Below are 23,244 nucleotides of genomic sequence, written 5' to 3'. Positions count from 1 at the left end.
AGTTGAAGTCAGTCGATGACCACTATAGGCCACTTCTGTCATTTTCAATTTGAATTTGTCCAAATTCAGCTTTATGTTTTTTTCTCTGCATCTGTCCAAAAATTGTATCATCTTCTGATCGTGATCCTTGATTGCAGATTCCATATTTTCACCTTCTCCCACTACTAGGATATCATCCGCTATTGTCTTCACTCCAGTAAGTCCTTCCAAAGCCTGCATCAATTTCTGCTGGAATATCTCTGGAGCAGGTTTTAGTCCCATGGGCATTTTCAGCCATTTAAAGCGTCCAAATGGTGAAGAAAATGTTGTCAATAAACTTGAATCTTCCGTCAGGGCTACATGCCAGAATCCATTTTTTACATCACATACAGAAAATATTTTAGCCTTTGATAAATCTGGTAGAACATCATCTAATGTTGGCATTGGGTAATGATTTCGTTTCAGCGCCTTGTTGAGTGGCTTAGGATCAATACATATTCTTAACTTGCCCGATGGTTTCTGCACTATGACCAAACTGCTGATCCAATCTGTGCTCTTATGGACTGGTGCTATCATGCCTCTTCTCTGTAGATCTTGCAGTTTTACTTTCAGCGGTTGCATTAAAGCTACAGGCACTCTTCTTGTAGGTAATCTGGTGGGCTGCATTGTGTTGTCAATTTCTAGCCTATATTTACCTTCAAAGCATCCATCACCTTCAAATACATCAGCATACTCTGCTTTTATTTTCTGCATGTCCAAGTTGTGCTCTGCATTTAGTTTTGGATTTTGTATATCCTGGGCAACTTCAACAGACATAATGTTCTGAGACTGTACTTTTATTAAGTCCATTGCCTGAACTGCTTTTACTCCCAGTAATGGTACATGGTTACCACCCCGTAACACGGTAAATTCAACTCTATAACTCTTTCTGTTACATGGGTTTCGTATTTTTAGCTTACATGTCCCCATTGGTTTCAGAACACTTTTGTTGTACATCACCAGTACCTTGTCAGTTGGCTCAATAGAAACCTGTTTGTTTAGCAGATCAAATGAAATTACATTGCAGCTTGCTCCACAATCCAGCTGAAATCTAACGGGCTTCTCATCCAACAAGAATGTTGCATAAAGCTGCTTGGCATCCTTCACTACTGACTGCCCGACTACATTGACTTTCTCTGTTGTAGACTGCATTTGTAGCCACGTAATGTCCTCTGCACTGTCAGTGTCTGGTGTCACAGTGTGGAGCTGTCTGTACTGTTTGCCTCTTCCTTGCCTGCAGACAGCAGAGGAATGATTCTTCTTGCCACATGACCTGCAGGTTTCCCCATATGCTGGACACTTGGTTTTGTCTCTCTCATGTCTTTTCCCACAATACTTGCAGTGGACAGTGTTTATAGGGTAGTCTGGTCCTGTCTTTCCTTTCATAGATACTGCATGTACCTTGTCATCATCATTCTCACTGGTGCCTGCCATCATCTTCAGGCTGTGCTTTGTGAGCTCAGCAGCCCTTCAGATTTGCATACATTTCTCTAAAGTCATGCCTTCCTCTCTCAGTAATCTTTCTTTGAGATGACTGTCCTTTATGCCACACACCATTCTGTCCTTGATTAGACTGTCCCTGATCTCTCCAAAGCCACATGTTTCTGCAAGTCTCCTCAGCTCTGTCAGATATCTGTCCACATTTTCACCATCCTCCTGATGTCTTGTGAAAAACTTATATCTTTCCACTGTCTCATTCTTCTTTGGGTCACAGTGTTTATCAAATGCTTGCACAATGTCTGCTAGGAGGAGGTTGTCTGTGTCTGGGAGCAAGGTGTGGGCTAATTCTCTGCCATTTTCCCCAATTAGGTAATAAAGCAGCTTTACTTTCCGTTTGTCATCAGTGGGGCCCACAGTCAGATCCACATACAGTGTAAACTCTTCCTTCCAATGTCTCCAAGTCTGGGACAGATTACATGAAGTGACATCCAGTCTCTGAGGGGGCTTCAGACCAGTCTCCATTTTTCTGTACTGTCAGGAAATCTGTACTTACAGTTGCAGTGATCTGTGCAGTTCCAGCCTCATATAAGGTCTAAGAATTTGCAGGTTCTGTGCCCGGCTGCCACCATGTTCTGTTTGATGAATCCTGTCATAAATCACACTCTGAGTATCTCCAGACTCTTTATTCACATCATGTCTCAACCTCCATTACATGAATTCTGAGTACAACAACATCCAACAAGTTCCAAACACAGAAGATAGAACACACATAAAAGTAGTGAGACCCCTAGAGGCCACATGAACATATAACATATTGCTACAATATATCTATATATATAATTGTCTAAGGGGTACTTCCGTCTGTTTGTCTGTCTGTAACGGAAATCCCGCGCCGCTGATTGGTCGCGGCCAGCAGACCGCGACCAATCAGAGACGGGCACAGTCCAGCCGCGAATTCGCCCCTCCCTACTTCCATCCAGTCAGTGCCCGCTCCATACTCCCCTCGAGTCAGCGCTCACACAGGGTTAATGGCAGCGTTAACGGACCGCATTATGCCGCGGTGTAATGCACTCAGTTAATGCTGCTATTAACCCTGTGTGACCAACTTTTTACTATTGATGCTGCCTATGCAGCATCAATAGTAAAAAGATCTAATGTTAAAAATAATAAAAAGATCGTGCTATTCTCACCTTCCGCTGTCCACCGATGCGTGTGTGGCTATCGCCAGCTTCCTTTCCCAGCGATGCATTGCTAAATTACCCAGATGACTTAGCGGTCTCGCGAGACCGCTAAGTCATCTGGGTAATTTCGCAATGCATCGCTGGGAACGGAAGCTGGCGGCCGCATCGCGCGCATCCGGACAGCTTCGCTGGATGCCGGAGAGTGAGTATATAACTTTTTTATTTTCATTCTTTTTTTAACTGGAATATGGTGCCCACACTGCTATATAGAACTTGGCCTGTGTTATATACTGCGAAGCTGCTATATACTACCTGGGCAGTGTTATATACTGCGTGGCCTGTGTTATATACTGCATGGCCTGTGTTATATACTGCGTGGGCAGTGTTATATACTGCGTGGTCTGTGTTATATACTGCATAGGCTGTCTTATATACTACGTGGGCTGTGTTATATACTACATGGGCAGTGTCATACACTACGTGGGCAGTGTTATATACTACGTGGCCAGTGTTTTATACTACGCGGCCAGTGTTACATACTACGTAGGCTGTGTTATATACTGCGTGGGCTGTGCTATATATTACGTGGCTGTGTTATATACTATGTGGCTGTGTTATATACTATGTGGCTGTGCTATATACTATGTGGCTGTGCTATATACTACGTGGGCTGTGTTATATGCCTCCTTCTCTTCCCACTTACGGGCAAACTGGGCCTTGTAGTTCTCCAAACTTAAGACCTCCACAGTCTCTCCTTTTTGTTTAGTGGTCCCGGGGAACCCGATAAGGTCAGGGCCTGGGTTAACCCATCGGTACACAGTTCGCTCTGCATATAACCCGCCCGGCAGGTTGGTGGGCGCAATTGGGGCCTTCATAAACCGCACCATTCTCGTGGCCTGGTCCCAAGGCTCAAGATGTTGGAGCCGGCTGGTACCGCGGGGAGGTGGCGCTGCTACAGGGCCTATCAGCAGTCCCTTGGTCACCGGGGCAGGGTCGGCATCCTTACCTGCCACAGCGGTGTCTTCAGTGCTGGTCGGTTCCACTGGTGGCGGCGTCTGCAGCGGTGCTGGCAGCGGCTCTGGAAGCGATGCACAGAGCGGTGCTGGAGGTGGTGCTGGTGGATCCTCCGCAGGCGCCGTCCGGCATATGGCCTTGGTGCTCAGCCGCATCTGAAGGAGCTGGTCTATTAACTCCTCCACGCCGGCTTGCAGGAAGTCAGGGCCAACGGGTGATGCCTGGCTGCGGTGTCTCTCCAGGTGGCTGGGGGAGTCCACGGCCTCTACCCCACGGTCTGGTTCCGGACGGCTGGCCTTGGCGTCACCCACGTGGCTTGCTCCTTCCTCGCCCTTTTCCCGCTCTCTTCTGCGGGGGCGGTTTCTTTTTCTTTGTCTCCACCCGCCATTGAGGATCAGGAGGCAGATCTCAGCTGCTGACAGACACGTCCTCAAGGTACAAAGATATTTGGACTGGGCGGCCATTATTTTTCACGCTCTCAGACAGTTCACGCCCATGATGGCACACCCTTCTTCTCCTGCGCTCCTCGTGGCGGCGGTTTTGGCGGGAATTTTGGCGGCCTTTTTCAATACACAGTCCTTTCAATAAATCACAGTTCCAGCACAATTCTGGCACAGTTCTTAGGCGCACATGACCTGATTTTCAGGCTTAAGTAGATCCTATTCGTGAAGCCAAAAGATTGGAGCGCCCCAAGGGCTAGGGATACTCGGTACCGGGTCCTTCGGTTCACAAGGGAATGTCACGGTGGATGACCCGGTCCTTTGCCCTAGGGCCGTCCGTGAAAAAGGGGGGAAAGGTCTTAAAAGGGATATGTTCATGACACCACCTGTGGTATTCAGTCAGGGTGACCGACGTTGCTTAAAGGGGTCCGCTGGGGTGATGTTATGGCAGCTAGATGGTATACCTTCCCACAGGTGAAGTGTAACCCCAGGGCTTCCCAGTGTGTAGATGGTGGATGGTGAGAGGCGCAGTGAAGAACGTGGACACAAGGTTGCAGTCTCTTTACCTTTTTACTGAAGGCTTCAGCATCCACAGTCCAGAGCACAGATCACAGGGCAGGCAGAGTCCGGCTGGTTTGAAGACAAATCCAGAGTCCCCTTATCCAGGTGGAAATCAGTAGCCTTCCTCTAGTGCCTGGGTGTTGTAGTACCTTATTACTGAGCCTCTCATAAGGTTCTCACAGATGTTGTAGATGTTCTAGATGTTATGTCTCTCTCTCTGTCCCCCAGATGGATAGGACAACCCGTATGACCGGTGGCTTGAGGCTTTTTACAGGGACTCTATCATGCTCGGGCCTCTCGTGAGTGCCACCTTGCCTCCTGGGTATGGGGCGGATCAGTAACGTGAAATTAGCTGTCCTGCTTGTCTCTGGAGCAAGGCATAAAGGACTGTTGCTCCCTCGGTGTTCCGGCTACCGGATCCTGCGCCTCAGAAGGAGGCAGCCTGTGCAGGGCAGAACTCCTTCTGGTATCCACCCTTTGCTATGACTTCGTTTCTCACCCTCTCTACAATACAGTTTGCTGTTTGTGTCCTTTCTTAGGAACTGCCGCACGTGGGGCAGGCGCAGCTCCGTGACCTTCCGTCTAGGCCTCTGACAGGCTCCCACCCCTGTCAGAGACCAACTACCTGAGCAAAGCTCAGACAGCATCTACCTAACTTCCTCTCCAGGCCACCAGTTTTATCTAAATGTGAAGAGTGCCCTAATAAATAGGAGCATAGCTCTACTAAGGAACTGTCTTAGACATAATAAGCGATAACAATATCTTCCTCCACCTCCCCCTGTTCCTAAGTCCATTATAAGTCCCCCTTCCTCCCATCCCAATCACCAACACCCCTCATTGCCCTCCTCCCCCTGCATCCCATTATTTTCCTCTACCCCACCCCATCATTGCCCTCTTCACCACCTCCATAGTTGCCTTCTCCCCCACCACCCCATCATTGTCTTTTCCCCCACCACTCTCATCATTGCCCATTCCTCCTCCCCCACCACCCCCATTATTGCCCTTTCCACCACCACCATCATTGCATTCTCCCGACCACCCCATAACTGCCCTCTCCATCACCCCCATCATTGCCCTTTCCACCACCTCCATCACAGCCTTCTCCTCCACCACCCCATCATTGCCTCCTTCCCCACCTTTCCCATCATTGTCTTTTCCTCTACCACCTTCATTGCCTTCTCCCCCACCTCCATCATTTCCTCCTCCCCCACCAGCCCCATCATTGCCCTTTCCACCACATCCATCATTTCCTCCTCCCCCACATCCCCATCATTACCCTTTCCACCACCACCATAATTTCCTCCTCCCCCACATCCCCATCATTGCCCTTTCCACCACCACCGTCATTGTCCTTTTTCCACCACCACCATCCTTGCCTATTCCACTACCTCCATCATTTCCCCCACCTCCCATTTCTTGCCCTTTCCATCACCTCCATCATTTCTTCCTCCCCACCACCATCATTGCATTCTCCCCCCACCACGATCATTGCCCATTCCACCACTCCATCATTGCCATCTCCCACCCCCATCATTGCCCATTCCACCACTTACATCATTTCCTCCTCCCCCACCACCCCATCATTGCCCATTCCACCACTTACATCATTTCCTCCTCCCCCACCATCCCCATCATTGCCCTCTCCATCACCCCATCATTGCCTTGTCCCCATCAGCCCCATCATTGCCCTCTCCTCCCCCTGCACACCCAACAGCATTTACCTCTCTTCACATTCCCCCGCAGTACTACGCATGCACGCACACACATACACAACACACACACACACACAGCTTTCTCTCTGGCACAGCCGGCTGCTGAATGATGACGTCATCCAACGGCGCCGCTGTCTGTGTGAGAGAGAGGAAGCGCGGGCAGGAAGCTGCACATGCGATATGTCTGCCCATGTCCTTGGGAGCCGCTGCGCTGCAGCTTCTCTGTGACGGCTGTCAGCTTGACAGTCGTCACAGAAAACACCCGACTCATTCCGGGGGAAACACTGCGGACCACCGCATTAGGCCGCCCGACTGCACCCCCCTGCCAGCTGCTCCCGTGGCACATGCCTCAGCTGCCCCCCCAGATATGCCTCTGCAGGGAAGTGCAGAGACTGCGCCAGAAGGGTGAGTATAACGGGAGAGGGTGAGTCATGTGATATTCACCTGTCCTCATTCCACCACCGGGCTGTGTCTTCCGCGTCCTCTGGCTGTGATGTTCAGGTCAGAGGATACGATGACGGTTTTAGTGCGCGCTCTCTGCCTGAGCAGTCACTGCAGAGACCCGGAAAACACAGCGGCACATTGCAGTGGAACGGGGACAGGTGAATATCGCAAGTGCTGGGTGCCTGAGCCAGCGGCGACTCCGGCACCTGGTCCCCATAGCGTGCCAGGTCAGGTGAATATGTCATTTTTTTTATCGCAGCAGCATATGGGGCACATTATTCTATGGAGCATCTTATGGGGCCATCAACCTTTATGGAGCAGCATATGGGGCATATTATTCTATGGAGCATCTTATAGGGCCATCAACCTTTATGGAGCAGCATATGGAGCATATTATTCTATGGAGCATCTTATAAGGCAATTATTAACCTTTGTGCAGCATTATATGGGGCATATTATTCTATGGAGCATCTTATGGGGCCATCAACCTTTTCGGAGCAGCATATGAGGCATATTATTTTATGGAGCATCTTATGGGGCCATCAACTTTTATGGAGCATCTTATAGGATCATCATTAACCTTTTATGCAGCATTATTTGGGGTATATTTTAATAGGGAGCATCTTATGGGGCCATTATTAACCTTTGTGCAGCATTATATGGGGCATATTTTTTGTATGAAGCATCTTATGGGGCCTATCATGAACTTTATGAGGCATTATATGGGGCGTATTTTGTATGGAGCATCTTATGGGGCCCATCATGAAATGTATGGAGCATGATATGGGGCTCCTGATTCAATATGGATATTCTAAAACATTTAACCTACTGATGTCTCAATTAATTTTACTTTTATTGGTATCTATTTTTAGTTTTGAAATCTACCAGTAGCTGCTGCATTTCCCACCCTAGGCTTATATTCGAGTCAATACGTTTTTTTGTGGCAAAATTAGGGGTCTCGGCTTATACTCGGTTCAGCTTATATTCGAGTATATATGGTAGGTTTTATTGGTAGATGTAAAGAAGAAATCTATAATAATAAATCTCAAATGTTTCCCTTATTATCTCCAGTAATTGTATGATCCTCAGGATATTTATGAAGTTACATCGGCTCATCTTCTTCTCATTCAAATCTCCACAATATCAGATCTTAACAGTGAAGATCTTCCATATAAGACAATTTTTCTGAATCGCCCATCAAAGATAGATATGGACAGAGACAAGATGGTGGAGAGGATAATACACCTCACCCTAGAGATCCTCTTCCGGCTCACTGGAGAGGTGAGAGATTCTGATGACGTCGCATTACATCATTCATATCTATGGGAATAACAGATGGACAGAACTGGAGAGGTGAGGACTCTGGAAATGTCTGTAGCGAGATTTAATAATGTGTCTCTCCAAAACCAGGATTACACAGTAGTGAAGAAGAACTCTAGTGAGCGCTGTCAGGACCCTGAGTCTGAGGGATGGGGAGGACTCCTGAGCTTAATCACAGGGCCTCCACCTCACCCCCTGATACATGAGGACATCAACGACCAGAAGATCCTAGAACTCACCTACAAGATGATTGAGCTGCTGACTGGAGAGGTGACACTGCTGGGAATGTTGGGACATTATACAGTAACGCTATAAAGGGATTGGGTGATGACAGTATCATTGTATGTGTCAGGTTCCTATAAGGTGTCAAGATGTCGCTGTCTATTTCTCCATGGAGGAGTGGGAGTATTTAAAAGGACACAGAGATGTGTACAAGGACGTCATGATGGAGGTTCCCCATCCCCTCACATCACCAGGTAATAGACAGGACTAAATACACACGGCCTATAATTATCTGTAAAGAATGAATTCAGTCCCTGTATGTGTTTCCTCCAGATCTATCTAATAAGAGGACAACACCAGAGGGATGTCCCCGTCCTCTTCTTCCACAGGACTGTAAACAAGAAGATCCCAATGTTCCTCAGGATCATCAGGTAGATGGAGAGAAGGTGTCATGAGATCTCCCATATGATGTGTAGATGGCTGTGAAGGTCTTGTGCTCAGTCTTGTTTTATCCACCAGTATTATATGTTTTATACTTGTGTAATGAGAACGGTGGAGATGACAGGATTAGAGCTGATCATAGATGTGACTTCTCTATCTGTCTGACTTTTGCAATATTTGTTTCAGGGTGAAGATCTGACCCATATTAATTCTGCAGGGACATATGTGAGGGGTGGTGAGCGGTATAAAGAGGAGATTCCTACAGATAACTACCCAGGTGAGTAGTAACCACTAAATACAGAGAAGTCACAGATTCTTCTCAGTCACCTTCTGTGGCTGCTTTATCGGTCATGTAGTCCGACTGTATCACCATTTTCTTCTACACTACAACATTCTCCTCCACCCAAAACTATTCAAATTACATTGGGCATTGAAAGCCCTTTTCTATTTGACTTACAACCTGGAAAATTCTCCTACCCCCTGAAATTAGGAGACGCTGACAGTTACCTGCCCAGATCTGTAAACTACAAAGTAAAATGACAATGTACGCAGAATGTGCTGACAAGTTAGGAAATCACTTGAAGAAAAATATTGTGATGGGCCTGTAAGAGAAAGTGGAGGGTACTGATGCTGTTGGTTTCTAGAACCTTGATATTTTATTAGATGTGTAGCACTATGCTTGGCTCCCCTGCATGGTGTCTCCTTCTGTTACCATTCGGGGACCCCAGCTTACTCGCCACCCCGGCCCGGCGATTCTAGGCATGCTCCAGTCCCTCCTACTTCTTTTGTGCACACCGCACTGTGTTTCGGCGGAGTGCTTAGGGCACGGGTGCGCGCTCTCCCCTGTTCTTGAAGGGACAGTACACACATGTTAAATGCTCCCAGCAGGTGCTTGGAAGCATTCACTAAAGTGTGCTTGCATCTGCAAGGTGTTTCCCAGCCTATTTCTGGGAAATATCTTGTATTAAAGGCACCCTCCCCTTATAGGTGGTTGGTGGTAACTGTATGTTGCCAGTTCCCCTTCCCTAGTCTGATAGTGTCCCGTATCCCGTGTACCCGTGAGTCTGCAATAGTTGCCCGTGTATTTCTGTGACTGATTCGGCAGTGTCTGTACCCCGTATTCACATTTGTGGTACCTGTTTGACACCCTGGGGGTTGAATACTCAGGTCAGAACTGTGAACTTGTCCCCGTGGCTGTCCTGTGTGAACTTGTCCTGAGAGACTGTTCTGTCTAATCTTTCCCCAAGAGGCTGTCCTATCTGAACTTGTCCCAAGTGGCCATCCTGGCTCTATCCAAGAAGCAGGAGTAGCGTCTCTGCTCTTTGGGGTCAGCAGCTATGGCCCGATGTCGCCCTACAGTGGTACCTGGCAGCTACCTGCCCCACAAGTCTGACCTCACCACTGGAGGCTCCAGCAAATACCAAGGTAGCTGCTTAGTCAGGCCCCACCAGGATAGCTCCGGACTGTGGCACTGTGGGTCCACAAACCACGTGCGCCACCTAGGATTATAACAGGATGTTTCTTCCATCTCTTCCTTCTGTGCTGCTAAATGTGCTCATAAGATCCATAAAAGATCAGGTCCAGTCTTTCTGCCCAAACTTCGCTTTTATGATTTAATGTGCAGTGAGAAACAAGATTGAATTTCTGTACAATAACAACAGAATTTCCCTTTATACTGAATTTTCAATTTCTTTTAAAACCAACTAACTTCAAACAGGATTGTGATAAACTACATAAAAACCATTATACCTGTGCCATGATATATCTCTAAGCTGTGCGTGGCTGATGGCTGTAATATACATTTATTCACGCCTGCAGTACGCGTTGGCATGGCTCGAGCCCTGGTTTCTTGGGTTCACTCCACATCATAAATTACATTATGTTTTCTATCATAAGAAATTCAGTTTACTGCACAGTCCTTCCTGAAATGAGGAGCACTAATACTTTCTCTACTCTTCTGGCCAGCACTAATTGCAACTCCAATGGTCCACCATAAATGAGTGCAACTCCAGTTTAGTGTTTGAGCTCTCCCCTTTAACATACATTATTGTTGAGAATATGGTTTTACAGGTTCACTCTGTATGATACTTGCAAACACATTGGAGTAAACACAAAGTCTCACAAATCATTCTAAAACACTTCATTTATTTAACAAATGTTACATACAAATATGTCAAAGTACATAGTATAATAAATACAGGACAGGACAAGGAACAAACTAGTGGTATACCGGGGAATAAGTGGGAAAAGAAGTAAGATCCCTCATGGTAACAGCCTAAATTTCTTATCACTGCACAAAGTGTCCAAGACACAGCCTGTCAGTAACCTATTGCACAATAGCATAGTAGCATAAGTATAAGCATCGCCGGTCTCAACGTGCAGCAACCAGTCAAAAAACTTACCCATGATATGGGGTGAGTCCCACGAACTCCCTGACACCCCTGACACGCGTTTCGCGGTCCAGCTTTCTCCCCTTCGAGAAACATTGTATTACTGTCTGGGCACATGACAGGGTTAAGAAAGGAAGGAGAGCCATTTAGCTATTTGAATGCAGATCTTGCTGGAATAGTTTGCAGGCACATTGTATTGGGAACACTATTCATAGTCATCTGGCAACCCAAAAGATGGCCACCACAAACTGGCTTGGTGCTGTCTACTCCATTTTCCAGAGTCCCCTAGGCTAGAGCCACAGTGTTACATTATATTTGGTAGTGGGAGATGGCAGTAAGAATTCTCAGGTAGCCAGGTCAGGCCAGGAGAGCAGAGAAAATACAAAATCAGAGTATCCAAGATCAGTCAGTAAATGGGCCGGGGTCACAACAGGAAACAAATACACAAGTCGGGAGCTGAGCACAGAGGACAGAACAAGAGGACAATAATGCTGTATCTGTCAGCTTACGACAGTATGCTTAAAACTTTAGCAGGGTGCGGTACTTTACAAATGGCTGAAGCAGGGAGCACATTACTTCAGCTGGGCAGCACACACACTCACACTGCCAGACTGGATGGTGCTACTGGTCCCAAGCACCCTAATCTTTATGGCTGGACAGAAACTCTGTTTCCAATGTCTCCTCTATTACCAGTGCCAATTGCAAAATGAATAAAGCTACGTATCATAGAAAAATTAAAACCTATAATATATCTCCAGTGAGATTCCCCACTCCCCTCACAAATTAACATGTGGTGAAGAGGGAGAATTACATATACAGTGCCATGCAAAAGTATTTGGCCCCCTGGAACTTTTCAACCTTTTCTCAAATATCATGCTTCAAACATAAAGATACAAAATGTATTTTTTTTGTGAAGAATCAACAACAAGTGGAACACAATTGTGAAGTTGAACAAAATGTATCGGTTATTTTACATTTTTTTGGAAATTCATAAACTGAAAAGTTTTGCAAGGCACTGTAGCTAGGAAGTAAGCAATACTAATTAAGACATAGGAAGATCTGACAATTTGAACTTATTTTGTAGTAAGTCCTCACAATGAAACATATGGGAAAGTGAGAGAAAATGCTTTCATTTATTTTGAAGCAGAGGACCCCTGTAGTGTGCAGGTAATTAAACAGGAAATGTCTTTAAGGGGAAAATAGATGCCAAAAGCAGAGGTGTTTACTTGAGAATTGTGCTCTCCCAGGCTCAGCACTTCTATTCACACAGCACAGATAGTAGCCAGCTCAGCTCCGGAGTTCAGATATGAGTACTGGGGTTGGTATCAATCCGATATATATGGGATATAGATTTTCATAATGAAGAGAATGATGTGATGCATTAATTCACATCGCCGGGTGGCATTAGAATCCCTCCAGTTGAATATCGGTCTGATAGATGGTGTGACCTATGTCATATTTGGTATCTATGTACATGTAAAATCATGATAAAAATATGTTGTCAATATCTAGTGCCTGTGATCTTTATAGGCTAAGATATCTTATAAGTTGGGGATATTCTAAAATCCTGAAGAGCTGACAACATTCCCAGATGAGGTAATCAAGGTGAAGTGTTTGGGCGTAACTTAAGAGCTAATAAAGAAGCAGATCCTTGGTCTAGGTTATTGTCAGTTCGCTGTGCAAATTCTGTCCAATTAGCAATCAAAGTGCTTCCCTTCGCAAAGCTCTGAGCCATTTCAGTGACTAAGTTTAGTAATTTTCTTCTGTTTTCTCTTTTATTTTATGTACTTTTATATATCTTATTGCTTTGTTGCCATTTTGTATATTTTTTACACTGCCTATCTTTCTGGATTAAAGATAACATTTTATAGCGCTGTTGCTTTTGCTCTGTAAACCGCACTCTGAAGCCGTACTCCATTGCAGTGGGTGTCCAATCAGCCTGTATAAATGATTGGTGGTGGCAATGAGTAGTTTCTGTGTTATAGTGAAGTTAGAAGTGACCGTATGGGGTTATATACATATAATTCATGCTTTGGAATCGGGGGTGTATATACCACATGCTGCCTGTTAGATACCTAATAATCGGCCTAGTAGTGGAAGCGGCTGCGGTCTCGTCCATCAATCATTGGTCAATTTCATACTTTCCTGACAATTGGAGTCTGCAGAGTTGCATTCCCATAATGAAGTGATAACAGCGGGTGGATCTACGTGACCCTCCCGGATGTATATCTTTGACGCCGCGTCTAGTGACAGAAGCAGATGTTGCAGGAGCAGATCCCAGAGAAGATGTTACATACCATTTTCAGAAGCTCTATTATGACAAAATGGAAGAAAATCAGAGCAGTAGAAATTCCCATAAAGTGGCTCCATTTTAGAAAATAAAACCCTCAGTGAATTAATCTATAGGAGTAGTGACTATTTTGACTCCACAGGCACTTTCCGAAAATTAGGATGCAGTGGAAGTTGGAGAGTTAAAATTGCACATATGCTATTTTATTCCCCACACATAGTGCCCAGATTGTGCTCCAGTAGACACACACACCATAAATTAAGTGGGTTCTTCTTACTATAGTAATGCCAGATACATGGATGATAAATATGGTTTGGGCACACTGCAAGGCTCAGAAGCAAGGGGAAGATTTGACTTTGGGACAGCAGATGGATGGGGTTATGGATCTCGCTCCCATCCCAGCCTGGTGCGGCAGGTTTGGTGGTGCAGAGGGCTCCGGCGACATTTTGCCAAGATCTCAATCTGCACATGCGCCACCTCTGGCAGCCATTTTCCTGGAGGCCACAGCATTGAGGTAATAGAAGTGCAGGGCTCCGGGCTTTCATAAAATGTCACCGGAGCCTCCCATACCACTGAGCTCCGTCGAACCTGCCACACCCGGCTGGCTTGGGAGTGAGATCATTGCCCTGCAGCATCAGACTACTGGAAAAATCACCTGACTCCTGCTGCCAACAGTGCTGCCAATCTCCCCCGGGTAAGGTGATTTCAGGACAGTAAGATGGACCCCCCATTTGACGCATTCATTTTTTTCCATTTTCCTACTGAAAATTTGCGGTGCATCTTATGGTCCGATTTGTCTTATAGTCCAAAAAATGCTGTAATATTGTTTGGGGGCATTTTATTCCGTATTTGTGAGGCAGAATGAATAAACAGTTGATCACCACGCTCTACTGGTTCATGCTATGAGTTCTTTAGACTGTGAACTGCCATTGTCTTGTCAATTCAATTTTTTGCATAACCTGCCATTTTTACGGACAGGTTAAATAGATTCAATGATATGTTATTCAAAAATAATAATTGGTTTTATTCTTGGCAGATGACTGTACCTGGAGATCAGAGAGACAACTGACATCTTCAATTTTTAAATCAGATGATTTTGAGATAACACAGGATTCTATTGAAGAGAATGCCATTACTACAGATTTACTATCATGCCTTCACAACAAAGATCTGTCATCTGATCAATTGAAACAGGTCTCGTCTTCTGATTCACTACCCACTGCTAAGGAAAATCAAACTCACAAAATACGTATTGAAAAAATAACTGGTCCTAAAGCAAATAATTCATTTTCACATTCAGAACATGGAAATAGTTTTCCCCTCAAAAAGTGTTTTCTTAAACCTCAAAAAATTCACAGGGCAGAGAATAGATTTTCTTGTTCCATTTGTAGAAAATGTTTTAAACATAAATCAAATCTTGTTACACACCAGAGAATTCACACAGGGAAGAAGCTTTTCTCATGTTCAGCATGTCTGAAATGTTTTAGCGGGAAAGAGCACCTTGATAGCCACCAGAGAACCCACACAGGGGAGAAGCCTTTTTCATGTTCAGAATGTGGGAAATGTTTTGTAAATAAAGCAAATCTTGTTACACATCAAAGAACTCACAAAGGGGAGAAGCCATTTTCATGTTCTGAATGTGGAAAATATTTTGCGAAGAAATCCTCTCTTCTTAGGCACCAGAGCAGTCACACAGGGGAGAAACCTTTTTTCTGTTCAGAATGTGGGAAATATTTTACACAGAAATATAGTCTTGTTCTACACCAAATTGCTCACACAGGGGAAAAGCCTTTTTCCTGTCTAGAATGTGGAAAATGTTTTAACCGGAAAGTGTATCTTGATAGCCATCAGAGAACTCACACAGGGGAGAAACGTTTTTCATGTTCAGAATGTCTGAAATGTTTTAGCCAGAAAGCGCATCTTGAAAGTCATCAGAGAACCCACACCGGGGAGAAGCCTTTTTCATGTTCAGAATGTAAGAAATCTTATAACCGGAAAGCGCATCTTGATAGCCACAAGAGAACCCACACAGGGGAGAAGCCTTTTTCATGTTCAGAATGTAAGAAATGTTATAACCAGAAAGCGCTTCTTGATAGCCACAAGAGAACCCACACAGGGGAGAAGCCTTTTTCATGTTCAGAATGTAAGAAATGTTATAACCAGAAAGCGCTTCTTGATAGCCACAAGAGAACCCACACAGGGGAGAAGCCTTTTTCATGTTCAGAATGTGGGAAATGTTTTCACCGGAAAACTTACCTTGATGGCCACCTGAGAACCCACACAGAGGAGAAGCCTTTTTCATGTTCAGAATGTGGGAAATGTTTTAACCGAAAAGCGCATCTTGATAGACACCAGAGAACCCACACAGGGAAGAAGCCATTCTCATGTTCAGAATGTGGGAAATGTTTTAACGAGAAATCAGATTTTGTTCGGCACCAGAGAATCCATACAGGGGAGAAGCCTTTTTCCTGTTCAGAATGTGGAAAATATTTTGTGAAGAAATCATCTCTTCTTAGTCACCAGAGCAGTCACACAGGGGAAAAGCCTTTTTCATGTTCTTAACCCCTTTACCCCGAGGGTGGTTTGCACATTAATGACCGGGCCAATTTTTATAATTCTGACCACTGTCCCTTTATGAGGTAATAAGTCTGGAACGCTTCAATGGATCCCAGTGATTCTGACATTGTTTTTTTCGTGACATATTGTACTTCATTGTAGTGGTAAAATTTCTTTGATATGACTTGCAAATATTTGTGAAAATTTTGCAATTCTCCAACTTTTAATTTTCATGCCCTTAAATCACACAGATATGTGACACAAAATACTTAATAAGTAACATTTCTCACGTCTACTTTACATCAGCACAGTTTTGGAATAATTTTTTTTTGTTAGGAAGTTATAAGGGTTAAAAGTTAAACAGCGATTTCACATTTTTACAATACCATGTTTTATTTAGAGACCACCTCACATTTGAAGTCACTTTAAGACTATGTGCACACGTTGCGGAATAGGCTTAGGAATTTCTGGTGCGGATTCTGCCTCTCCTGGCAGAAAATACACCTGCGGTTCCGCAGCGTTTTTTGTGCGTTTTTGCTGCGGCTTTCTTGCGGATTTGCTGCGGTTTTTACCCCTGTGGTTTTCTATAATGGAATGGGTACGAAAACACTGCAGATTCACAAAAAAGAAGTGACATGCTACTTCTTTTAAACCGCAGCGTTTCCGCAGCGGATTTTCCTCAAAGTGTGCACATTTTTTTTTCTCATTGATTTACATTGTACTGTAAATCAATTGCAGATCTGCAGCGTTTCTGCACCTCAAAAAATGCTGCAGATTAGCAGAGAATCCGCAACGTGTGCACATACCCTAAGGGGTCTATATCATAGAAAATACCCAAAAGTGACACCATTCTAAAACTGTACCCCTCAAAGTGCTTAAAACCACATTCAAGCTTTTTATTAACCCTTCAGGTGCTTCACAGGAATTTTTGGAATGTTTAACCCCTCTGTGACCTTAGACGTACTATCCCGTCGAGGTGCCCTGGGCTTATCTGACCCTGGACGGGATAGTACGTCATAGCTGATCGGCCGCGCTCACGGGGAAAGCGCGGCCGATCGCGGCCGGGTGTCAGCTGCTTATCGCAGCTGACATCCGGCACTATGTGCCAGGAGCGGTCACGGACCGCCCCCGGCACATTAACCCCTGGCACACCGCGATCAAACATGATCGCGATGTGCCGGCGGTGCAGGGAAGCACCGTGCAGGGAGGGGGCTCCCTGCGGGCTTCCCTGAGCCCCCCGCAGCAACGCGATGTGATCGCGTTGCTGCGAGGGTCTCACCTCCCTCCCTGCTCCCTCCAGCCCCGGATCCAAGATGGCCGCGGATCCGGGTCCTGCAGGGAGGGAGGTGGCTTCACAGAGCCTGCTCAGAGCAGGCACTGTGAAGGCTGCAGCGCTGCATGTCAGATCAGTGATCTGACAGAGTGCTGTGCAAACTGTCAGATCACTGATCTGTGATGTCCCCCCCTGGGACAAAGTAAAAAAGTTAAAAAAAAAATTTCTAAATGTGTAAAAAAAAAAAAAAAAAAAAAAAATATTCCAAAATAATGAAAAAAAAAAAAATATTATTCCCATAAATACATTTCTTCATCTAAAAAAAAAAAAAAAACCCAATAAAAGTACACATATTTAGTATCGCCGCGTCCGTAACGACCCGACCTATAAAACTGTCCCACTAGTTAACCCCTTCAGTAAACACCGTAAGAAAAAAAAAAAAAAACGAGGCAAAAAACAACGCTTTATTATCATACCGCCGAACAAAAAGTGGAATAACACGCGATCAAAAGTAAAGATATAAACAACCATGGTACCGCTGAAAGCGTCATATTGTCCCGCAAAAAACGAGCCGCCATACAGCATCATCAGCAAAAAAATAAAAAAGTTATAGTCCTGAGAATAAAGCGATGCAAAAATAATTATTTTTTCTGTAAAATAGTTTTTATCGTATAAAAGCGCCAAACCATAAAAAAATGATATAAATGAGGTATCGCTGTAATCGTACTGACCCGAAGAATAAAACTGATTTATCAATTTTACCAAACGCGGAACGGTATAAACGCCTCCCCCAATAGAAATTCATGAATAGCTGGTTTTTGGTCATTCTTCCTCACAAAAATCGGAATAAAAAGCGATCAAAAAATGTCACGTGCCCGAAAATGTTTTCAGTAAAAACGTCAACTCGTCCCGCAAAAAACAAGACCTCACATGACTCTGTGGACCAAAATATGGAAAAATTATAGCTCTCAAAATGTGGTATTGCAAAAAATATTTTTTGCAATAAAAAGCGTCTTTCAGTGTGTGACGGCTGCCAATCATAAAAATCCGCTAAAAAACTCGCTATATAAGTAAATCAAACCCCCCTTCATCACCCCCTTAGTTAGGGAAAAATAAAAAAAAATGTATTTATTTCCATTTTCCCGTTAGGGCTAGGGTTAGGGTTAGGGTTAGGGCTAGGGTTAGGGCTAGGGCTAGGATTAGGGTTAGGGCTAGGGTTAGGGTTGGGGCTACAGTTAGGGTTGGGGCTAAAGTTAGGGTTAGGGTTTAGATTACATTTACAGTTGGGAATAGGGTTGGGATTAGGGTTAGGGGTGTGTCAGTGTTAGAGGTGTGGTTAGGGTTACCGTTGGAATTAGGGTTAGGGGTGTGTTTAGATTAGGGTTTCAGTTATAATTGGGGGGTTTCCACTGTTTCGGCACATCAGGGGCTCTCCAAACACGACATAGCGTCCGATCTCAATTCCAGCCAATTCTGCGTTGAAAAAGTAAAACAGTGCTCCTTCCCTTCCGAGCTCTCCCGTGTGCCCAAACAGGGGTTTACCCTCACATATGGGGTATCAGCGTACTCAGGACAAATTGGACAACAACTTTTGTCGACCAATTTCTCCTGTTACCCTTGGGAAAATACAAAACTGGGGGCTAAAAATAATTTTTGTGGGAAAACAAAAAGATTTTTTATTTTCACGGCTCTGCGTTATAAACTGTAGTGAAACACTTGGGGGTTCAAAGTTCTCACAACACATCTAGATAAGTTCATTGAGGGGTCTAGTTTCCAATATGGGGTCACTTGTGGGGGGTTTCTACTGTTTAGGTACATTAGGGGCTCTGCAAACGCAATGTGACGCCTGCAGACCAATCCATCTAAGTCTGCATTCCAAATGATGCTCCTTCCCTTCCGAGCCCTCCCATGCGCCCAAACGGTGGTTCCCCCCCACATATCAGGTATCAGCGTACTCAGGACAAATTGGACAACAACATTTAGGGTCCAATTTCTCCTGCTAACCTTGGAAAAATACAAAACTGGGGGCTAAAATATAATTTTTGTGGAAAAAAAAATATTTTTTATTTGCACGGCTCTGCGTTATAAACTGTAGTGAAATACTTGGGGGTTCAAAGCTCTCACAACACATCAAGATGAGATCCTTAGGGGGTCTACTTTCCAAAATGGTGTCACTTGTGGGGGGTTTCTACTGTTTTGGTACATTAGGGGCTCTGCAAATGCAATGTGACGCCTGCAGACCATTCCATCTAAGTCTGCATTCCAAATGGCACTCCTTCCCTTCCGAGCCCTCCCATGCGCCCAAACGGTGGTTCCCCCTCACATATGGGGTATCAGCGTACTCAGGACAAATTGGACAACAACTTTTGGGGTCCAATTTCTCCTGTTACCCTAGGGAAAATACAAAACTGGGGGCTAAAAAATAATTTTTGTGGGAAAAAAATTTTGTTTTATTTTTATGGCTCTGCATTATAAACTTCTGTGAAGCCCTTGGTGGGTCAAAGTGCTCAGCACACATCCAGATAAGTTCCTTAGGGGGTCTACTTTCCAAAATGGTGTCACTTGTGGGGGGTTTCAATGTTTAGGCACATCAGTGGCTCTCCAAACGCAACATGGCGTCCCATCTCAATTCCTGTCAATTTTGCATTGAAAAGTCAAACGGCGCTCCTTCCCTTCCGAGCTCTCCCATGCGCCCAAACAGTGGTTTACTGCCACATATGGGGTATCAGCGTACTCAGGACAAATTGGACAACAACTTTTGAGGTCCAATTTCTTCTCTTACCCTTGGAAAAATAAAAAATTGGGGGCAAAAATATAATTTTTGTGAAAAAATATGATTTTTTATTTTTACGGTTCTGCATTATAAACTTCTGTGAAGCACTTGGTGGGTCAAAGTGCTCACCACACATCCAGATAAGTTCCTTAGGGGGTCTACTTTCCAAAATGGTGTCACTTGTGGGGGGTTTCAATGTTTAGGCCCATCAGTGGCTCTCCAAACGCAACATGGCGTCCCATCTCAATTCCTGTCAATTTTGCATTGAAAAGTCAAATGGCGCTCCTTCCCTTCCGAGCTCTCCCATGCGCCCAAACAGTGGTTTACTGCCACATATGGGGTATCAGCGTACTCAGGACAAATTGGACAACAACTTTTGGGGTCCATTTTCTCCTGTTACCCTTGGTAAAATAAAACAAATTGGAGCTGAAGTAAATTTTTTGTGTAAAAAAGTTAAATGTTCATTTTTATTTAAACATTCAAAAAATTCCTATTAAACACCTGAAGGGTTAATAAACTTCTTGAATGTGGTTTTGAGCACCTTGAGGGGTGCAGTTTTTAGAATGGTGTCACACTTGGGCATTTTCTATCATATAGACCCCTCAAAATGACTTCAAATGAGACGTGGTCCCTAAAAAAAAATGGTGTTGTAAAAATGAGAAATTGCTGGTCAACTTTTAACCCTTATAACTCCCTAACAAAAAAAAAATTTGGTTCCATAATTATGCTGATGTAAAGGAGACATGTGGGAAATGTTACTTATTAAGTATTTTGTGTGACATATCTCTGTGATTTAATTGCATAAAAATTCAAAGTTTGAAAATTGCGAAATTTTCAAAATTTTCGCCAAATTTCCGTTTTTTTCACAAATAAACGCAGGTACTATCAAAGAAATTTTACCACTATCATGAAGTACAATATGTCACGAGAAAACAATGTCAGAATCACCAGGATCCGTTGAAGCGTTTCGGAGTTATAACCTCATAAAGGGACAGTGGTCAGAATTGTAAAAATTGGCCTGGTCATTGACGTGCAAACCACCCTTGGGGGTAAAGGGGTTAAAAAAAATGAACATTTAACTTTTTTTCACAAAAAAATTAATTCAGACAAAGCATTTTTTATTTTAACAAGGGTAACATGAAATATTGGACCCCAAAAGTTATTGTGCAATTAGTCCTGAGTACGCTGATACCCAAGATCTAGGGGTAAACCACTGTTTGGGTGCATGGCAGAACTAGGAAGGGAAGGAGCGCCGTTTGACTTTTCAATGCAGAATTGGCTGGAATTGAGATCGGACGCCATGTTGCGTTTGGAGAGCCCCTGATGTGCCTACACAGTGAAACCCCCCACAAGTGACACCAAGTGCTTCACAGAAGTTTATAATGTAGAGAAATAAAAATAAAAAATCATATTTTTTTCACAAAAATTAACTTTTCGCCCCCCCAATTTTTTATTTTCCCAGGGGAAACAGGAGAAAATGGACCCCAAAAGTTGTTGTGCAATTTGTCCTGAGTATGCTGATACCCCAAATGTGGGAGTAAACCACTGTTTGGGCATATGGCAGAACTCAGAAGGGAAGGAGTGGCAGATTTTACTGTTATGGTTTGCAGGTGCCATGACCCACTGGAAGAGCCCATGAGGTGCCAAAACAGCAGAACCCCCATAAGTGACCCTATTTTATAAATTACATCTCTCTCAATGATTTCTTCTAGGGGTGCAATGATCATATTGACACCATGGGTGTAAGTCCGCAAGGACAGGGTCCTCTCCCCTCTGTACCAGTCTGTCACTGTAAACTTCTTTACTGTAAACGATATCTATAACTCTGTTTGTAACCCCTTTCTCATGTACAGCACCATGGAATTAATGGTGCTATATAAATGAATAATAATAATAATGGGTGTGTCACAGAATTTTATACTATTGGGCAGTGGTACCACCAGCGGAACACCGTCACGAACACACTACCGCCGGGATCAGCCAAATGAATCACTGACAGCCGCCATCTTTGTACAGAAGCGCATGCGCAGTTTTAATGTGACTGCTGCTATCTGTCTGCACAAAGATGGCGGTGATCTGATTTACTGCGTCTGTGTGAATTCCGCGCAGGCGTAGTGAATCATTGGGTGATCCTGGCTGCAGATAAAGGGGTTTTCTCACTAACAAAAGTTCATTTAACCCTGCTGTTCTGTTTAGATTTCACATACACTTGTACTGTTCCCGGTCATTTTTGACTGTCCTTATAAAATAATCATTTTTAGCTAATCTAAGTGTTTTTTTTAAACAGTTTTTGCACTATTATATTGCTTGTGAAGATGGTTGTTCAAATACCAGAAAAAAAAATAAATACAAAGCTTGTTTTATATTTTTTTTATATCCAAAAGGGAACATGGTATTTTTTCGATTTTTGTAAAAATTGATTATTTTTGCAGATAAAAAAAAAATCTTGATCTAAATGTTAACTATAAGTAATAATATCAAACATTATGTAGATATACTTTTTTCAAAGGCAAAAAAAAAAAAAAAAAAGCTTTTTTCTCTATAAAATGGCAAAAAACGTTGTTTTTTATACACTTATACTGTTCCCGGTCATTTTTGACCGGACCTAACATCCTCGTCTGTATCGGAGTCGTTTATAAACTCCTCCAATTCAGCTTGGGTGAAGTGTCTTCTTCTCATGCTGTAAGGCATCACTGTTGAATGAAAAAATAAAATATATCCATAAACAATGAATGAAAAAAAAAATCAAAACAATTTCGCAACAATACACACAATAACGTCCCGTCACACATTGAGATATGCCCTGTGATTATGGTGCTGGAGCGTCGCAAACAAAAATGAGGCATGCACTCATTCTATCACAGCAGTGAGAATATGTACTCATAAGCAGACATTGAGTCTACACAACCCTAATGCTAACCCCCTATCATCCATTCTATCACAGCAGTGAGAATATGTACTCATAAGCAGACATTGAGTCTACACAACCCTAATGCTAACCCCCTATCATCCATTTTATCACAGCAGTGAGAATATTGAATAATTTTAGAATAAAAGAATAATTTATCTGTAACATACCTGTAAAAATGGGACTTCAGAGCTCTGACGTCTGAACCTCTGCTCACTCTGTGTTGTCTCCAGCTGAACTGAAACTCTACACTGCTATGTT

General features: G+C 43.9%; 2 protein-coding genes across 2 annotated transcripts in view; one reads left to right on the top strand and one right to left on the bottom strand.

The window, feature by feature from the left end:
• LOC138663615 (oocyte zinc finger protein XlCOF6-like) overlaps positions 1–18,457 on the top strand; it is a 70,196-nt gene extending 51,739 nt beyond the window's left edge. Inside the window, exons 2-7 of the mRNA XM_069749886.1 lie at positions 7,882–8,091; positions 8,221–8,400; positions 8,483–8,606; positions 8,686–8,783; positions 8,980–9,070; positions 14,510–18,457. Of these exons, the coding sequence (XP_069605987.1) occupies positions 8,020–8,091; positions 8,221–8,400; positions 8,483–8,606; positions 8,686–8,783; positions 8,980–9,070; positions 14,510–16,035 (2,091 nt within the window). The 5' untranslated portion in view covers positions 7,882–8,019 and the 3' untranslated portion in view covers positions 16,036–18,457. The remainder of the gene's footprint in view (positions 1–7,881; positions 8,092–8,220; positions 8,401–8,482; positions 8,607–8,685; positions 8,784–8,979; positions 9,071–14,509) is intronic.
• Positions 1–23,244, bottom strand: part of LOC138666502 (zinc finger protein 721-like) — a 513,630-nt gene that overhangs the window by 201,431 nt on the left and 288,955 nt on the right. The gene's annotated exons all lie outside the window — the stretch shown is intronic.

The sequence above is a fragment of the Ranitomeya imitator genome, chromosome 2, assembly GCF_032444005.1.
Source record: "Ranitomeya imitator isolate aRanImi1 chromosome 2, aRanImi1.pri, whole genome shotgun sequence".
In the NCBI taxonomy this organism is placed as follows: domain Eukaryota; kingdom Metazoa; phylum Chordata; class Amphibia; order Anura; family Dendrobatidae; genus Ranitomeya; species Ranitomeya imitator.
Note: the sequence above shows the minus strand (reverse complement) of the source record. Positions and strands in the feature narration are given on the sequence as shown.